At 51.3% G+C, this 19,911-nt stretch overlaps 1 protein-coding gene across 2 annotated transcripts in view; it reads left to right on the top strand.

Annotated features, from left to right (window-relative positions):
* LOC144729344 (filamin-C-like) overlaps window positions 1–19,911 on the top strand; it is a 70,791-nt gene that overhangs the window by 24,213 nt on the left and 26,667 nt on the right. For both annotated transcript variants that reach the window (XM_078609535.1, XM_078609534.1), the window contains exons 2-13: window positions 7,073–7,324; window positions 10,012–10,109; window positions 14,363–14,510; window positions 14,935–15,053; window positions 15,547–15,624; window positions 16,499–16,661; window positions 16,956–17,156; window positions 17,419–17,556; window positions 17,945–18,071; window positions 18,422–18,558; window positions 19,288–19,481; window positions 19,787–19,900. In XM_078609535.1, coding sequence (XP_078465661.1) covers window positions 7,073–7,324; window positions 10,012–10,109; window positions 14,363–14,510; window positions 14,935–15,053; window positions 15,547–15,624; window positions 16,499–16,661; window positions 16,956–17,156; window positions 17,419–17,556; window positions 17,945–18,071; window positions 18,422–18,558; window positions 19,288–19,481; window positions 19,787–19,900 — 1,769 coding nt within the window. The remainder of the gene's footprint in view (window positions 1–7,072; window positions 7,325–10,011; window positions 10,110–14,362; window positions 14,511–14,934; window positions 15,054–15,546; window positions 15,625–16,498; window positions 16,662–16,955; window positions 17,157–17,418; window positions 17,557–17,944; window positions 18,072–18,421; window positions 18,559–19,287; window positions 19,482–19,786; window positions 19,901–19,911) is intronic.

The raw sequence follows: 19,911 nt of genomic DNA, 5'->3' as shown, positions 1-19,911 counted from the left end.
GCCGTACTATATATACAATACTATATAAATACTATTGTAATAGCACCTTAATCTCCTGAGAGAAAGACTACTATGACCGTTTTTCACCGTAGCACGTGCGCACCTGCTGCCACGTGTGCCCTGCACTGCGGCTGCGGGCAAAGGAACTTGGCACCCAATGAAAAGATTCCCTTTAAAAACGTCGGGTCGATCGTATTACGGGGTTGCACGTTTCTTTGTATGTAAACAACCGTAGAGGTATAGGCAATAAGGGCGCGGTCATGCCTCGTGTTTTTTTGACAGTTTACGCTGGTGGCAAAAATACGAAGAGTTGATTACGAGAGTTGTGTTTTTACCGGTATCCTTCTTAATATCCTTGCTAGGTATCACCGTGGCCAGAGGTGCCAGATTTTCTCAACTCGACCCATCGGCATCATTATCCCCCTTCTCGGGTCGATAAAAATGAATTCCATTTCATTATCTGCAGCTGTTGTGACCTAGCAGGCTTGGTTCACCCAACCCACAGTTGGATGAACTGGTGCTCGCCTTAGGAATATGTATTTTCCACCGATGAATGGAGGTTATCTGGACATGGACAGCAACAGGCAGTGTGGGGTGGGAGGGGGGGTCTCCCATCATGGGGACTTTGTTTACGATTTTCATGTTTTTTTAAAAAGGGGAATGGTGCGGTGGTTGACCCTGCGTTATGAATCTGACCTCTGAGCTTTCCACCGTCGGTGTCATCACCTCCTGAACGCCGTTGGTATTACCCAATATGATTCCCAGCCACGGCTAACATTGGTGGCGAACGATATCTGAACCGGTTATGGGGTTCTGGCCACACTGGCCAGTGTGGTTTAAAGTACGGTGCAGCGTGGAAGGCCATCCAGCAGTAGTAGATCGACCGAAATGGCTGCAAGTACGGTAATTTTGGCGTTAAGGGATGAAAACCAAATGGTGATGAATAATGACAGTGACGGCCAAGGTATGGAACACGCCAGAGTACATCGACCGATGAGATGGAGTTATAAAATCTGCACTGTTCAAGTTCTATAGGGGTGAATTATTACATTGCAAAATCGCAGCAGTGGTTTGCTCAAGGCTGACTATCTGTTATTGCACAGTGGGGAGGGGGGAGGGGAAGCAGGATTTTTGTGTGGTGACTGGGGGGGGAGTGGTGACTTGTGCAGAGTTTGCGAGTGCCTGTTGCCACCCCAGACATGCGGTGCAGGTAAGAACCTGTCCCGTGATTATGCCCCTCCCCCTGGGCGATTTCAGTAGAGAATGCTGTGTTCACTTCTCGTTGAGTGAAGTTTGGAGAGGGGGGGGGGGGTGCTATAATGGGGGGCCGGGTGGAGCAATTCTTTTAATTGGCTTGTATTTTTACAAAGATTTCTATTCCATACTTTCAACAAACCAGCTTTTGGGAGCTGGTGGTGACGCTAATGACGGTTCATGTGCAGGAGTGAGATGATAGACGCGGCACTGGAGCAGTGTGGGATTGAGACTGACGTGGAGGTCATCTTCATCCAGCGGTGCATAGATGGTGGCTCGTGATGAGGTTTTTTTTTCCCAACGATTTTACTGAACTTGATTCCTGTGTCGTGGTCAAGTCTTGTAATCAAAAGTTAGTCTACTTCCTGTTGTCCAATCCATTCCACATTTTGCACACGTACTCGGATCCGGTGACAACGCATGCCTGTATCAAAATCGGCATCAATTAATTCGCTAGTTTAAAGCAATTAACATTTTTGTATGGGCGCCTTATTATTTATATATTTGTGGAGGTAAAAAACGCCGCGGTCCCTAAACTCTCGAATCGCCTGCTCCGTGTGAACGAGTTACAGAAGTAATCTATTAATTCAAGTCAGCGTTCATGTGGGAGCAGGCGTCGCATCATTGACGTACTTCTCGACCGTGAGTTCAACGAAGTTGTTAATAAAACCGTTGTTTTTTAAAAAACTTTGTAAAGGAGTTTTTTGGATTTTGGGTGCGGTCACTAATCTTGTAAAGAGACCAAGGGCATTTTGTAGACTCTTGGAGCATTAGTTACATCCACTGAATACAGAATGGGGGAGGTGGGGGGGAGGTGGCAGCAGGGTGGGATGGGGTGATTTGGGTGGCTGGATACTGACAGAAGGCGAGAAATGTTGGTTAGTCGGGAGACGGAGGAGGTGGAAACCTGGGGGGGTAGGTTGGGGAATGAGGGTGTGGTGGTGGTAGTGGTGGTTCAGAGTTGCCATCGCTCAGCACCTCCCTAATGGGTCAGGGGGGTGACTGCTACTCGAGGCACGCTCGGCCACCTGAAACTTGACCTGCACCACTGCAGGGGTGTGCGAGTTGGTGTCGGTGTGTCAGAGTTTTTGCACGCATTTCTTAGCGCCGTCCGAGGCTGAAATATCAATGGACTGGTTTCCCCAGCTTGTAATAACAAATACGGAATACAGTAGTTAACCCAGTACCAGGTAAAAAGGGAAGTGTTTTGATTCTTCAGGGGTGTGGCAATTCTTCGCCACACACGGTTAGTTACTGGTGTAACCTGAGATTACCTGTATCTCTGCAAGTTCTGGACGGGTAACTCCTATCACCGGTATGCACAAGCCAGGTAACTGCTCTATTGGTCATGGGGGCCGGTGTGGTGGTTACCTGCCTGCGCTGGTCTTTTTCACTCCTTTCCATGAGGAATGCGGGGGCCACTCCCTAATCGCTCCCCTGACCCTCTCCCCCCAGCCCTGTGCATGTGCTAAATGCGACACAGGTGTGGAGCGCTTGCATGTCTGTCTGTGTCGGTGTGTGGTGGTGTCTTTGTGTTGTGTGTTCGTTGGTGCGGCGGGGGGGTGGTGGCGTTACCGCAGTGGCTTGCGCACTTACCAGGACGACAAGCGGCGTTCAATTCTCGCTTGCGAACGATAACAGTGGCGGATATTTGAACCGATGATTCTCTCCTAGGTCGGCTCTGCCTTGAATAATTACCTGTTGGGGTTGTGGCCCTCCAGAATGAGGCGGAGACCAGGCAGCAGTAAGGTGTGGCACTGGCCACCCGACCCTCGTGTTGTGCTGACATTCATAGTTGCTCTCTAATTGCACTTGCCATAGCAGTTTTGGTCAAGGTAATGTGGGGATCTTTGTCTTGTGTCCATTGTGCTTATCTGTGCAGGTCGTGGCCGTGTGTGTGTGTACTCGTGTGTGTTTTTTTGTATTTGGAGTGTCCATGGTGTGGCTGTACGGTGGGGCGTGGTGCTTTGCGAGACACGGGTGTGGATGCAGTGATGGGCCATCTGTGCTACAAACCCAGCGGGTTAAATTCCCGCTCCGTGGATAACATCGGTAACAAATGTCTGACCCCGGTCCTGGGCATTCCCGCTGGAGAGACAAAGGGGGCCAAGGGTGGTCCTCCTGGCCATGCCCCACCTCCCCTCCTGTACCGTGCGGGCCTTTTTAACAGGTGCTTTTTTAACAGCACCTTGCCTGCGCAATCCTAAAAGTGTGTTTGTGCATCTGCTTTACACTGGTTGTGTTTCCGATTGTTCACTAGTGTGTGTGTTTGTGTACATCCGCATTGTGTCTCTATGGGAACGTGTGCTTGTTGCTGGTGTGCCAATGTCAACATGTGCTTTGTACAAGTGCGCTTATGCTGGTGTGTGGGTCTGTATGAGGAATGTGCTAGTTTGCAGACTTTTATCTGTGGGGGTGTTGTGATGGCAGGATACACCAGAGGTGGGGGTGGTAGGGGGGGGGACGTGCAGTAAGGACATTTGGACAAGTCGTGTCCAAAACAATCCCCCTCCCCCTTGTGCTTAATGCTCACCTTTTTAATTGATGCTCACTTACAGCACACAGACCATCAGGTCTGTAGGCTACACAGGCGCTCTCTCCTTGTTTTTGTGACCGTGTGTGTGTGTAACTTCTATACAGGGAGTGGAAGTGCAGTAGTTGGTGCATTGCGCTATAAAACCCAGGGCCCACATTCGTTTCCCGATCACGACCAAAAAGTGGCGACTATCCAAACCGATCTTGTGCCTCGCTTGGGTTGACATGGCCTTCAAGGAGTACCTGGTGCGGTGTATAAACATCGGTACTGGGGAGACAATGGCCGGGCATGCGCTGTTCTGGCCTCCGTAAGTACTGCTAACAGTACTGTACTTGCCCCAAACGCCCTATTCAAGCATTATACAGGGGATCTTTGTCTTGGTGTGTGTGTGTGTCTATGTACATGTGTACAAATTCTTGGTAGGGAAACGATTTGCCCCTTGGGAAATGTTTATCTGGCTGTGACACTGACAGATCCACACTACGATGCTGATAAGCCAGGTTTAAATTCCTGGTCTTTGCACATAATCACTGGTGGGATGATGGGCCTCCTGAACCGAGTCTGTTCCTCCCCTAGGTCAACCCAGCACTAAAGTTAAAGAGTCGGGTCACTGAACTTTTTGTAAAAGAATGTGTAGGGTGCCGTGGTTATCGCAACGCACGATGAAGCTGGTCACCCGCTTCACCAACCTCTGTGCCGCGCCTTCCTCAACCCTTTCCCGTTCTGAGAAGTCTGCAAGTTGCAGGGTGGGGTCCCGTTCACTGCTGAATCTCGGAATGCGAAAGCGGATCTCTGTTAATTCTACGTAGAGGCATAGCGCTGTTTTCAAAGACCTCTCCGCAGAGAACTGTAGTGACACTGCTGCGCACAATGAGAACTGGCGTCAAACTGTGCCTCGCCTTCCCGCGTGGCAATGTGGGAACCTCGGTACATCTTCAAGTCAGAAGAAGTTATTATTTTATTAGTCCTTAAGATTACGTTCTCATGATGGATTCGGGCGAACTGTCATCGGAATGGGAAAGGGGTTAACAGGCACTTGCTCAAATCACTTTCCCCAACATTCGGCAGGGATACAGATTATCTCTGTTTTCTGTGGTGCATTATGGGCAGAAGCCTAAATATAAATAGAGCTTATTCTTCGGCCCATTGAATTTCCATACTAATATCCATTGGCCTATTGGCTATGTGGTGTGTCAAATTCTTGTTCTACATCTGTGCCTCTCTCCCCCTCTGCCTTTTGATAGGTGCTTGCTCACAGCACGTTTTGTCTTTGCCATTTTGTTTTACATTCCATGTCGGTCTGGCTCGTGCTCGGCCCTGTCTCCCTCGTCCCTGTGCCAGCGGTGAAACGGTGGCCGCGAGTTTCCGGATACCGCGATCCGGGGACGGGCGTGGTCGGACACGTCCTGCTGTGGCGCAGCCTGCCGACTTAGAACTCCTCGGCTGTGTCACCTCCTTGCTCATCTGTCTGTGCCCTTCTTCCTGTGTCTACCTGTCTGCTTGCGTCTCTGCTTGGTCGTTTGTCTGTCTGCCTTGCAGTGTGTGTGTGCACACATCTGGCTGTAATGATTGTGTGTTTGCCTACCTGGCTGTGTGTTTATGTGGATGTTTACCCATTTTGTATTTCCACCTGTCTGCCTGGCACGTCCATCAGTCGAACGGTGTATCTGAATCTTGCCTGCCTGCCCGTCTGCCCACATTCAAATGCCACCGTCCACTGCTTGCTAGTTTTTACCTAAACGCTACAAAAAACAGGTTTTCACCAAGGTACAAAACCTCATGCATGGTCTGCTTGACTACGTGCTTACCTGTCCGTTCGTCTCCCAACGCGTCCGCCCATTCGTCCCGTGCGTGTTTGAGCCGTGAGGTGGGCGTGTGTCTCCGAGATGCATGCCCATATTGGGCGATGTTCTCCTGGTAGGGTTCGGGGTGTGGTGCGCGGGGGAGAGACGAGGTGTGTGTGTAGTGGGGGTAGGGTTGTACAAGGTGTGTGTGTAGTGGGGGTAGGGTTGTACAAGGTGTGTGTAGTGGGGGGTAGGGCCCCGTTCCCGCTATGCTGTCCCCCCACCTCTACTTTATAATGTTGTTGTGGCTGGGATTTATTACAATTTTCATGTGGCCTTGAAGGTGATGTCATGTTCACGCGAGGAAATTTGTGGTTTCTGCAATAAGTCTTGGGAGTAAATGAAATGGGTTTTTGTTTAAACCAGTCATTGTCCTCCAATGATGATTGATGGTGGTGGTTAAGCTGCTGATGCTCTCTCTGGTGGTGGTTGTGCACTGGCGATGGATGAATGGTGTACTGGTCTCGATGGTAATTATGGAGGGGGATTGCCCTTGGATGGTGGTGATGCTGGTGGTTGCTGCCAATATTTATTTACGGTGATTCTGATTGTGAATAAAGTTGCTGCTGCTGCTGATTTTTGCTGCTGGTAACGGTGAGGGGGGGGGGGCAACCAGACGACACGCATTCTCGACCCTGGTCTCTTGTGCACGTTGCATCACCCAGACGGATCTCTGTAATATTATTGCATGGTGCAAGCCATGCCGGCGTGACCCATTTTTGAAGGCGAATGCTTTGCGAGGTGGTAGAGTTGGTTGCCATTAGCACAAGCCCCCACCGGCTTCTGAGCCTTGCTCTTCCAGCAGTAGATGACACTATATTAATCTTTTCGATTTAAAGCTTTCGTGACTGCAGGGATTCATCTTCTTGGTTCTTTCGGTAAAGTCACGTAGAAGGGAAGTAATAAAATAATAAAAATAAAACATAATAAAACAATTCTCAATAAAAATTTTTTATTTTATTTTATATGTTTTATTTTTATTATTTTATTACTTCCCTTCTACGTGACTTTACCGAAAGAACCAAGAAGACTATATTAATCTTTACGATTGGTACACATCCAGCAGTGGATAAGCTATGGCTGCTGTCATGTTACTGTGGCGATAACAATGTGATGATGGACGAGATGACTGGTAGTTGTGATGCTCCTGAATTTAATTTAATTTTATTTCACCTTCATTTTAACCAGGTAACAAACCCTTGGTTTTAAACCTCTTTTGCAAGGGGAACCTGGCAAGAAGTCGGCTAAATAATGCAATCTAAAACATAATGAATACAAATGGTGATCATGAGAATAATGTTGTTGGATTGGTGATGAAGACCATGACAATCATTCAAATGATGATGTTGCTTCTGCTGATGTCAGCAACGACCATAACCCCATAATGATGCTATGGCAGTTGTGTTTTAATTCACTGCTCTTCACCTCCTCTCCACAGACAGCCAGGCCATCGTGGATGGGAACCTGAAGCTGATCCTGGGCATGGTGTGGACTCTGATTCTGCACTACTCCATCTCCATGCCCATGTGGGAGGGCGAGGAGGACGAAGAGGAGGCCAAGAAGCAGACGCCCAAGCAGCGTCTGCTGGGCTGGATCCAGAACAAGCTGCCCGACATGCCCGTCGGCAACTTCAGCAAGGACTGGCAGAACGGGCGCGCGCTCGGGGCGCTCGTCGACAGCTGTGCGCCCGGTGGGTGTCTCTCTCGTGCACTCGGTGGGGGACGAGGGGCAGAGGTCGCAACCGGGTACCTGATACCCGATACCCGGCTACCCGTACCCAGCCGGGTACGGGTAACCGTTTGCGACCCTGGTGCGGCCGGGTACGGGTAAGGAATCAAAACCCGTTTGCGACCTCTGGCGAGGGCACAGCTGGGGTAGAGCTGGGTGGGTACAGAGCGTCTTACAGGAAGGCAGAGAGCTGGGGGTAGAGAGCATTGCACAGGCGGGAGAGCTAGAAATTCGGGGACAAGTGGGTCGATTTTTAAGTGAGTTTTGTTATTAGGTGACATTCGGGCTCAACCCTGCTTGGCTTGGGATACATTCCTGGTAATTTGGTCATGGATTGCCAAGGGAGGAGAGATGTTAGAGGCCATGGGTCTCATTGAGAGGCAGAAAAGTGGGTGATGTGTCTCAGAGCGTTTGTACGCTCTGGGCGACGCAGGAAGGGTGATCAGGGGCATGAGTCACATGCGAGGGGTGGGGTGGGGGTTGTCGCTGTTGCTTCTGTCACGTCGCCAAACCCCCGCGCTTCCTGCCGTCGCTTCCATGACGATGGGAAGTTTGTGCGAACAAATCTGCGGTGAATGCGAATTCCGGCTACGTCGAGGAACGGCCAGCTTAAGATGCCAGCAATGCTGGACGGTTCATTACCAAAATAAAAGACTTAAAAAAAAAAATTACGTTGCGGAACGAGGCAGGGATACTCTCTATGAGAGTTAATGATTGATCAATTGGCACGAAGCGAAACTTTGGTAAAAGAAATGGAATGGTGTCAAATGCTCACGTGATTGAACTTGTACATCCACATTTTTTTGCAAATTTGAAAAGGTAAAAATAAAATCACTGTAGGTTTTTGCAGTTGTCCTGTGCAGCCCTCCAATGTGCTTTCAAGTTGTCCCACATGTTTTTTCGGCACGTGTCGGTTCCGCTCCGCGTGCCGTCGTGCAGAGGAACTTTGGACGTCGTGGTAAAAACCGGAAAAGATTTCGGCACGAAATCGTTTCCAAAACGGAAAGGCTGCCTTCACTGCCACTGCTCGCCGCTTCCCTGCTCGCCAAAGGGGCAAGTTTGTGTCATGTGGGTGACCGCCAAGGTGACCTTGTGGTGACCTTCCAAGGGTCCACATCGTAGCTGGGATGAGAGGCCTACCTGATGATTCCTATCCTCCACGTCAGTGGTTCTTAACCTGGGGTGCACGTACCCCCTCGGGATGTGAGATGGCCTTTCTGAGAACCAAAGGGGTGCATGCTGGAGTTAAAAGTTAAGAAACCGCTGGTACACGTTAGACTGGGGAGGAGTCGGCTTCTAAAAAATAATTCTCCAAATGTATAACAAGTGACATGACATTTACAGTTGATGCAGAATTGGCGACGTATGACTGCATACTGTGGCGACAATCCGAGAATACCATTTTAAGCATCTGAAATTTAGTAACGTGGCCTGCTTATTAGAATATTTTTCGTGTTTTTAATATGTAGTATCCCTTCCCTAACACTAGCATTCACAAACACCAAGGACAGAGGCGGAGATCTGGCACAGCGGCTCTTGCGTTTGTGCTACAAACCCAGTGGGTCTGGGTTTGATTCCCAGCCACGGTTAACATCAGTGGAGCGTGGACTAGTTGTGAACTGCCCCCTTCACCAACCGGCACTGACCAGCATGGTGAAGTATTGTCAAACGACCCCCACGAATGACGCAGCATAGAGCCCTTATTCCAGCAGTCGATTGACCGATAAGCTGCAATATATGGGGACACGCCCATGACGGTACGTGTAGACGGACACACACACGCACACATGATCACTCAATCCCCTGTTTAGCCTTGAGCTGTTGGGTAAAATTCTGTATGCAAGCCCTAACACACAGAATCCCCAGTTTATAATAATTCACAGCCTTCGGCAACCCACTGCTGACTGAAGGCCTCCCAGCTTTGATTGTGGGCATTGTTTAACCATACCTCACCATGCTGGTTGGTGTGGGGGGGGGGGCAAAAATTGCTTCAAATATAATTAGCTGCTCATGGCCAGGGCTGAGACTCAACAGCTTGCTGGATTCGCTAACAACTGCACCACCACTCCACAAGTTTTGTTAGTAAGCGCAGTCGCGCCTCTGGTCTCCACTGCGTGATACCATCGTGGGATAGGTTTACCTATATTTATTTTGTTGGTTCTCTGCCGTCGAGATATATACCGCAATTTCCTTCACTTTTGTCTCCGCCGTTGTCTTCCATCGTTGTCCCTTCACTATCGTCAGTGCTCACACCCCGAAGCGGGGGGGGGGGTGGGTGCAACGGTGACCGGGTGCGATCATAGCACAGTGATGGCCCATGCCGCCCGGTTTGTGCAGATTACATTGTGCCATCGTGGAGGTGTTTGCATGCGGTGTTATAATACGGCGTGCGCATGCGTCCATTGTGTCGGTGTCTGTGTGAAAATTTGCATGTGTGATAACGGTATTTGTTATCCCTGTGTTTGTGTAATAAGGGAGTCATTGTCGAGGTGCAGATGGATGCGTGTGTTTTTGGATGGTCTGTGTACATTTGTCGATTTGTTTGTTTTGCACCATTTGAATTGCCGCCATCCTTGACACCGGTTGCAACCTTGCTCCTTAACCACCCCTGGGTTAACCTCGGCCTAAAAATCATTTATGTCCATGCAGGTCTGTGCCCCGACTGGGAGACGTGGGATGCACGGCCCCCCGTGGACAATGCTCGCGAGGCCATGCAGCAGGCCGACGACTGGCTCGGTGTACCGCAGGTGCGCTCGCCCATCTGGATCAATCCCAGTCCCCCAACCCAGAGCCTTGCGCTTGATCATTTTTTTTTTTTTGCCGGGCGGCCCTCGCGCGCTCCTCTAATCTGCCGCTGGAGGCGGAAGCGAGGGTTGGTGGATCTCACGTGTGGTTGTTGAATACCCTTCCCGTGGGTGTCGGTGGCACATGCCCTGGCTTGCTAGGAGAAGGCGGTACAGGAAATGTGGGGCCCTTCCCACTGGTTCTCTATCTATGTCAGGGGTCGGCAACCTACGGCTCCGGAGCCGCATGCGGCTCTTTACGGGCTGCTTCTTGACGATATGTACGTATGTACAGTATGTACTCAGATGCATTGCGGCTCTTGAAATACTGAATTTTGTACCGAATTGGAAAGAAATGGCTCTTCTTGTTATTTTGGTTGCCGACCCCTGATCTATGTGATGGAGTTGCCCCTTGCATGTGTGTGTTTTCTCCTGGTTGCTCCGGTTTTCTCCCAATTGTATAAACACTCACTAAGTTGCCTGAACATGCAGGACCTCCCTGAGAAAGAGTTCAAGACTGGCTTTCGTAGATTACAAAAGTAATTAACATAATTTCCTCCTTTTTGGATCTGATTTGGTTCCGAGATGCACGTCTGATCTGGCTTGATTCCTTCCTTGCATCCAGTGCCTTGCTCTGCTCTCACCTGGATCCTTAATTGAAGGTGCACCGACTCAATCTCCCACTCCTGATCCAATTCGTTCTAAATTTAAACCCATTGTTTTGTGATGCTGCTGCTCCTGTTTTGGCAGTGGTGCACAAATGACAACCCAACATACAAGTCCAATGAGACTACCGTAAAAGGATATATAAAATCGGTGATGTTTTGTCGGTTTTTCGCGGCCGACAAAATCGGCTTTGTTCCCTTTTTGTGGAGCTTTGTGTAAGCCCTTTTGTGATTTGCGTGGGTATTCTCTGGGTGCTCGAGTTTCCTCCTGGAAGGAAAACACTCGTCAATGGAATTGGCCAAACATCCCAGTGGAGGAACCTCCTGAATAAAGTCTTGGGCTTTCCTGGATAACATTTTTCCAAAATTCGGACTTAAAAAAAATGCATTATTATTCCCCCGTCTCCTTCCTCCTGTAGTGGGTGGGGATGGTGGGGTTGGGCCCTTTCGCTCCGCTGCCAAATTCAACAACTTTCTTTTTCTTTAAAACAACAAGACGGGGGTTTGGTCGGTGCGTGCGGGACCCTGGGGTGAGAGCGGTCGCCTCTGGCGATGCTCGTGTATCATCCTCGCACCGCCGTGGACGTGAAATCAAAAACAAAAGCACCGCGAGCGAGACTCCCGCTCGCCCAGAATGAATCGCCGCTTCCTGTGGCGTTACCTAATTCCTCCGCAGCCCTGGAGGCGGTATGTGGGATTGTTTCTGCCGCTTGGCTACATCCCCTCCCGTGTGCCCACCTGCCCGCCTACTTCCTCCCACCTGCACCGCCTCTCCTCCCACACCGTCTGGCCGTGCACGGTCGTGTAGAAATCGGAGATATTATTATCATTTATTTATCTGGCCGATGGGTGAACGGGGATCTGTTTTGGCAGCTTGTAACGAGGAGGCGTAACGAAGACTGGAATGCTAGAGTGCAAAAGCCTGCCGTGCCCTGTTGTGGCTGTGGCTGCGTTTTGAGCATCGTGAGATGACAAACAGGCGCGCGCGTGTAAAACCCGTCGCCTTGTGGAGGCAGCCGTGAGGGTTGGCGGAATTGCTTAAATGTTGTGAAACTCCCTTCCATTGGGCGTCCGAGTGCTGTTTACCCTGCCCTGCGACCAAAGCGGTACAGAAAATGTGGACTCTCTCATCTGTTCCGTCTGTAATGGGTGATGGTGTTGCCCTCTCTCGCGCTTGCTTTGGCTTTCTCCCGGCGCTCGGGTTGCCTCCCACGTGTATAAACACTCATTAATTGGCTGAACATATTTTTAATTTAGAGGCGAGTTGAGCTTGGCCAATTGTTGGTGGTGCCGTCTCGCTGCCTGATTTGGGGCCTTGGCACTTGTGTGGCTCCTCCCCGAGTCGTTCTTTCCCCACGAGCGAGTGACGACTGGTGCTACGGTGGCCCATTACAGTTCTCATCACTTGCAAGGAAAACCATTTTTAGACCTGTTGGCATAATTCATGTAACAATTCCCTGCTGCTTGCCTACCCCGTGCGATTTGGTTGTCCATGAATTGCTGGCTGTAGTTTGATTTTGAAAATATTTATTCACCGCATTATTTACTACGTGCGTTGTGGATGCAGGATCTTATTTGAATGGACACGACATCATTTGGTGTCACCTGTTGTCCCCAGTCCAGGCTCAAGACCTTTTTTTTTTTTTGTTCTACCCATGGCCAACCGCTTCTCTGCTATTTATGCGCAGCCTGTTTGGGTGCTTCCTAAATCAACGTTGTATTGCTACATTGCTTATCGCTTTATTGACAAAAGGCTGATAGAAGTGAATGTACGGTGTTTGTACGTCTGTGTGGTCATGACAAGAGATGCCCCGTGTAGCCTATAACTGCCTGTCTGTGGGTAGTTGTGTGGTGGTTGACGCACTGCGCTATAAACCATGTGCCCTCGGTTTGATTCCCAGCCATTGCTAACATCCCTGGAGGACTTGGCCATCCCCTTGGTCATCTCGGCCTGAAATGAATATCTGATCCATTTGTAAAAAACATTAGCACTGGGGATACTAAGGGTGGCTTGGGATGGTGCGATCCACAACCCCCTCGTGCACTGTGCCGTCCTTCATAGGTGCTGACTAACGGCACTTTCCCCAACATTCTGTAGGCTGCAGTGGAATATTTGTCTCGGTGCGGTGATGCGCCTGGACGACTTGTCCGAGCCCCGATTGTGACCTGGGATTAGCGAGATTACCTCGGATCAGACGACTTGGGATTGCTCAAGCTGTCGTTTAATGCCCGCCAACAGCACTTGCCCGAACGGTTGTTTTATTTCTCCGCGTAAAACATTATTTAAATTTTTACACTTTATCAGCCACCACAACCTTCTAGGAGTGACCTTTTTATTTTCGGTATCATTCATTCAACACACGCAAAACTCTGGACCGGTTTTGACATTTGTCTCGCCAGTATTGGGCTTACTTAAATGAATACTAGTGAGCTGCCAGATGTTTTGGAGGCACAGAAACCCCTCCCTTAGATATGGGTCCTAGTTTGATGCAAACCTATACAGTATTCTAATACATAACATCGTCATTAGTCGTTGTATAAGCGAGCAAATGTGTTGTTTGTGAACAAGGCAGGAATGGTTGGTGTACTGGAATGAACCCTGAGCATATTCCTTCTCACAAGCAACATTAGTGTGACAAGTGTCTGAACTGGTACCGGGCTCCTCGCAGGTCGACTCTGCCGTAAATGAGTCACTGGTGCCGTGTACTGGCCACTCCTCGTGTACTATGCTGGCCTTTTGGAGGTGTTCTTCAAACTACTATTGGCATAACAGTGTTTAAGGCTCTAGGGGGAACTTTATCTTTGTGAGCAAACAAGTGTGTGCATGAGTAATTCCTTTCTCTCGGGAGCCATTGTTTTCCTGTCTGGTTGTGACCAGCGTCGTCTGGAATCTATTCCCCGGCTATTTTGTGCTGCTCCAGACCCTGGGCTTGAACTGGTGGCCTCTCATTGACAATCCGACCAATCTCAACGCGCTGTGTCGCAAACTCCCACCCCTCCACCCTGCTACTGCCACCTAAACGTGCACGGCTTCCTCGCTGATGTGTATGTATTCCCCGCCCCCCATGCTATCGTGGGGTGTTGGATGCTTCATATTTGCATTGCAAGGTGTGACATTTACAACACATCCATTGAGGTTATCAAACCCATTCAATGGTCTCTTGTGGAAGTTTGGATGATAGTGATGCCGTCTGTGAATCCGCTGTGCAGGGGGCAGTGTTGGAGTGATTGACGGTCTAGCATTTTGCGACGTGTAAATTCTAATTATCATTGGTCATATGCTTGAGCAATATATCCCTTTTGCATTTTTGCAAATGGTCTTTTTTCTTTTGGCTTGTCACTCAAATTCTTGGGTAATAACTCTCGGATTAATTTGCCCGTTTTTATTCTCGATGGAATCCTTAGGATGACTACTTATCCGGCGAAGGGCGTTCTAGACAAGGGGGCTGCAGAGAATTTCATGCGGAGCCATAACCTTGAGCGGACTTGCTGTAGTGGTGGTCCTGTGTGCGTGTGCTCATGCGTGTCCATGTGTGTGTGGTCGTATTCCAGGTGATCGCCCCGGAGGAGATCGTCGACCCCAATGTGGACGAGCACTCGGTGATGACCTACCTGGCTCAGTTCCCGAAGGCCAAGCTCAAGCCGGGTGCTCCCCTCCGCCCCAAACTCAACCCCAAGAAGGCGCGCGCTTTCGGCCCAGGTCAGGCTTTTGTTTGGGGGGGGGAGGGGCACTGTGGGTGACCCCTGCCAGATCCGAGATGATGGCCACCTCCACCTTCAACCTGGCATTGAGCCATAGCACACCCGACCTTGCCAGGCCCTCTGACCCATCGAATCGACCAATCATCGCCCGACTGGCCACCCCTCCCATCAGTCACTGGCACAGTCGTCACCACCCAACTATCACACCCAACTCCAGCTGCCACCATCACACCAGATGCTCCTGCTCCATTGCACTTGGCAGGTCAGGAGTTTAAATCCCGGTTGGGGTCAACTTAACATGACCCTGCATTTTTCCGTCGCATGCTATGACCCCGATGGCACAATTGTGATTGAAATTAGGGGGGGCGGGGGAGAATATTTCCACTTTTTTTTTTAAAGAACGTGTGTTGTGGTGTCCATAGGGGTGGAGGCGATGGGGAACATGGTGATGAAACCGGCGGCCTTCACTGTGGAGACCATCAGTGCCGGGCAGGGAGAGGTCCTGGTGTTCGTCGAGGACCCTGCTGGGCACAAGGAGGAGGTAAGTGGCCATGCACGTGTCTGAAAAACTACAAACTTGCAAATATCTATCATGAGAAATTACATGTGACTTGGTATTGTACGATTTAAGATTTTAAAATGCATTGTAACTTTAACTTATCTGTAAAGGAATTGGTCAAAATGCCCAAATCGAGATCCTCAACTCGGGTCCAATGTCTGTGACATGTTTGGTGGTTTTGTTATTATGTTCACTTGCTGGATCAATGGTGCAGTAATTTGTGTGCACTTTGCTACAAACTCGGCAACCCGAGGTTAAATTCCTGGCCACGGCCAACATAAGTGAAAAGTGATATCTGAATCCTTTTCTGGACCATTCAAGCTATGCACACTAACCAGCGTGGTGAAGAATGGTGTAAAAAAAAACATTTTAAATAGCATTGCGAGTCCTTCAGTAGTGCATTGACATATGTTTATGTCGTTTGTACCATTTGAAATAATTGAGACTATTAAATCTCACTTTTAAATGTGTGCAGGCTAAAGTGTCTCCCGTCAAGGACAAGAACCAGACTTACTCTGTGGTCTACACGCCCAAGGTGGTGGGGCCTCACAAGGTGAGGCACTCTCTCTGCTGGGGTTTCTCTGTGCCTTATCCTGTCTCCGAGCACTCTCCTTCAAAATACTGACGCCTTCGCTGGGGGGGGGGGAGGAGGATGGGGGGAGCAGTTTCTGGGTAGGAGGGAGGGCAGGACTGAAGCGGGCTATGATCAGGCTGCGTCCAGCCTGTGACCAGTGTCGCCGTGTACGTGCCCGGGCTCTTCAGATCTATGAAAGTCGAGCTGTGTTTGAGCCTGGGTGGTGATTTTTGGGTTGGTGGTAGCCATGCATGAACCAGGCTGTCGGCCGCCCCTCTCGCCACGTGCTCCTCTCCCTTAATGCAGAGCCACAAAGGTCCCAAATCCCAAGCGTCCAGGAACAAACGCTGCCATTTTAAAATTTGCAATCGATAAGAATGCATATGTTTTGAATGGAGGTAAGGTTGTATATGAACTACGGGAGGTGTTGGGGAACAGACACTGGGAGGGAATTCCAAAAAATTGAGCCATGTGAGGAAAGAAGTGGAAAGTGTTTTTAGAGCTGCAGTGTCGTGGTGGTTGAACAACGTTGTGGATGAGACTTCACAGTCAGTCTGGTAGTCCTCTGTGTGTGAAGGAATCGATGCGTGAAGCTCACGTGGAATATCACCCACAGTAGTAGCGATTTTGAAGTGTTGGTGGGTGCATGAGGTAGATGGGTGGGTGAAGTGTTTGTTCAACCACCACACTGCAGGTCAAAACAGTGTGGATGAGACTAGAGTTAACCTGGTAGATCGAGTACTCCAATATGGGAGGAGGAAACGAAGAGTGGCTTTGACGGGAACTGTGTAACCCCAGTAGTGGCGACAGAACTGGAGTTTGTCCTTAACGTGTGTGTGTGTGCACCCTGCAGGTGACGGTGCTATTTGCGGGGCAGCACATCAACAAGAGCCCCTTCGAGGTGTCTGTGGCCAAACCCCAAGCGGATGCGAGCAAAGTGACGGCTCGGGGGCCTGGCCTGGAACTCAATGGCGTCATCGCTGGGAAACCCACGTACTTTGACATCCACACGGCCGGTATGACTCGCACACGGCTTGACCAGCATGGACGCTTCCCCCACACGGCCGGCATGGATGCTCCCACAATCAAATCGATTCGGAGGCTTGCGATGCGTGCATCATGCATGGCAAGAGTGGTTTATTCTCAATAGCAAATCGTATGCGCCTTGCTAAGCTAATGGAAAGAACGATTTGGAACGTACGAGAGTGACGACAAAGATGCAGGTACAAGCTATCGATTCTAGAATCGGGGGAGGGATTCCAAAAAGGTGAACATCACGTGACCAATGCTCTACCCCCCCCCCCCACCAGGTGCGGGCATGGGAGATGTGCACGTGGCGATCACGGACCCGCGGGGACGCAGCGACACTGTGGACGTGGAGCTGGAGGACCGGGGCGAGAGCGTGTATCGCTGCGCGTACCGCGCCGTGCTGGAGGGATCGCACAGCGTCGCAGTGTCCTACGGGGGCACCGCCATCCCGCGCAGCCCCTTCCCCGTCAACGTCGCGCAGGGTGAGCGTCGCGCTTCTCACCCAGCCGTCGGGTGTCATCGGGCCCCCTCCACCCATGCTCGAGATTTGACTGCAAAGGACCTTCCTGGTCTCCTGACGACTTCTCGCTGCGCTCTACGTTCTTTTGTGCTCCAGCGACCTGAGGCTTTATGTCATAGGCGCATGCAGCACTTTCCCCAGCAGCCCGTGTAAGGCTAAAGGGGGCAGGGGGAATATCTTTGTCTTTATCGTTGTGTTTGTGCATATGTGACTGTGCCGAACAGCAAGCCATGCGAGCGCGTGCCGCGCCACGGGCAGAGGCCTCCAGGTCAAGGGCGTCCGCATGAAGGAGGCGGCTGACTTCCGCGTCTTCACGCAAGGTGCCGGCACCGGGGAGCTCAAGGTGTCGCTCAAGACCCCAAGTGAGTCACGCCGTCGCTTGGCCAGTGGCATCGTCGCCAACGTCATCGTCGCCATTACTGCTAACCTTAACCCCCAGTCGACCTTGGGTTGGTGGGAGGTTCTGCACGTTCTCTTCCGATGGACTCCAGAGTTTGTTTGGAACTCTCCTCTCTCTCCCCCCACCCCCATGACATCCGTACTGTTGACTCCCAGAACAATAACGATTCCGCAAACATGCATAACTAATAACTACATGGCTACATAATCGCATGACTACACAAGCGCATAACTGCAAAACCATTTGAACCCACTACGTCACGGCGCATGGGCGGGAATGGGCAGCGGTGAGCCTGCTTCCTTCCCACTCCTCACCACCCCCTCCTCCCCCACCCTGTGTCACCTCCTCAGATGGGCACGAGGAGCCTATTCGTCAGAAGGCCGGTGGCGATGGCGTATATGCGTGCGAGTACATGCCCAGCGTGCAGGGCAAGCACGTGGTGTCAGTCACCTGGGCCGGCCAGCACATCCCCCGCAGGTACGCACGCACAGTGACGCGCGGCGTACACGCCAGCACATCTAAACACGTGCGCATGTGTCTGCATCACATCATCCTTGTCCACGATTATGTACTGGCGTGTGTGCGTGTTTATGCTCATTTGTGCAAGTGTCTCCGTGCGTGGACGTGGTGTACTATTGTGCATTCCTGTGTGCGTCTGTGTATGCACTCGCCTTCATTCATAAGTGCTACTTGCTAACAGCACTTGCCCCAACATTCTATCGAAGGCTTTACGAGGGGTCTTTGTCTTTGTGCTCGCCTGTGTTTTGAGTGTGCGTGCGTGGGCAAGTTTGCCTGATGATGATGATGCGTGTGTTTGTGCGGTGCAGCCCCTTTGAGGTGGAGGTGGGCCCCCCCGCGGGGGAACAGAAGGTGCGCGCATGGGGCCCCGGCCTCCGCTCTGGCCTCGTGGATCATCCGGCCCATTTCGTGGTGGAGGCCATCGGGGATGACATCGGCACGCTCGGTCAGCACCCACACCGATAAATACAAACGAGAGCATTTTGTTGTCTGGCCTGGTGGCTCGGGGGGAGTGGGGCATTCATAATAACCATGTTGGAGATGCTGAGCAAGCAACACCTGAGGTCCTGGATTTGATTCTATGTTTGGCGTGGTGGCGTATTTGTTGAGCGTACTGTTTTGGACTTTGCTAGTACACTGTACTCGCATGAGGCAGTCAAACAGAGGGGCCAAGCAGCCAGGCGTCCTAATGGCGCCCCCTTGTGTACTGTGCCGGCCCTTCATAGGTGCTCTCTAGCAGCACTTGCCCCAGCAGCCTGTGTAGATTTACACGGACGACTTGTTATCTATTATTCTACTGGCACGATCGTGCCAAGCCGGCGCGCAAGGCTCTCGCCGTACACTCCTTTCCCCACTGGTTATTTTCCGTTCTGAGTTGGCACTGACTCGTGACAACGTTAGCTTCGCAGGGCATCTGGCTCGGTAGAAAGCAGGGCCATGGCCGACACTGACCATTTTCATCACGCGTTTTACGTTCTTTAACACGGTCTAACGTAACTAGTCGTTAATTGCGTCGGCGGGACTGCTCTCCTTCTGCAGTGGTAAAGCAAACGTGGCATCTCCCCTGAGCCGCACTGGGCTTGACTGTGGCCCTGGCACTGCTCGGTTGTATGGTGGAAAAAGAGGTAATGGTCTGGTGTGCCCGCACGCATCTGTCCGTGTTGGCGTGATGCAGGCTTCTCCATCGAGGGCCCGTCCCAGGCGCGTATCGAGTGCCAGGACTGCGGCGATGGGTCTTGTGACGTGGTGTACTGGCCCGGCGAGGCCGGCGACTACGCGGTGCACGTGGTGTGCGACGACCAGGACATCAAGCACAGCCCCTTCATGGCCGAGATCGTCGCGGCTCCTGCAGACTTCCATCCCGACAAGGCACGTGGGGGTGGTTGAGGGGGGTGGGTGGTTGAGGGGGGGGGGGCATTGAAGTGCAAGGCACGCAGTGGGTACAGGGGTTGTGCGAAGTGGGTGAGGGCGTTGGTGTACAGGGGATAGAGGGAACATGGGGGGGGAATGTATGGGGTAGGGGCATGATGTTGGTGGTCACGGGGGGGGGGGGGTGGGAATGCAGAGTGGGTACAGACTGAGGAGACGAGGGTTGTGGAGCAAGGCGAGTCCTGGCTGACCATATATCTCGTAGCGGTCACGAGGTCACGTAACGTGCGTGTTCTGCGGCGCAGGTCAAGGTGTTTGGGCCGGGCCTGGAGAGCGGCAAGGTGGTGGTGGGCAAGCCCATTGAGTTCACGGTGGACGCACGCGCGGGGGGCAGGGCCCCCTTGAAAGTGTACGCACAGGTAAGGGCACC

Source organism: Lampetra planeri, chromosome 32, assembly GCF_965212315.1.
Source record: "Lampetra planeri chromosome 32, kcLamPlan1.2.h2, whole genome shotgun sequence".
Lineage (NCBI taxonomy): Eukaryota > Metazoa > Chordata > Hyperoartia > Petromyzontiformes > Petromyzontidae > Lampetra > Lampetra planeri.
Note: the sequence above shows the minus strand (reverse complement) of the source record. Positions and strands in the feature narration are given on the sequence as shown.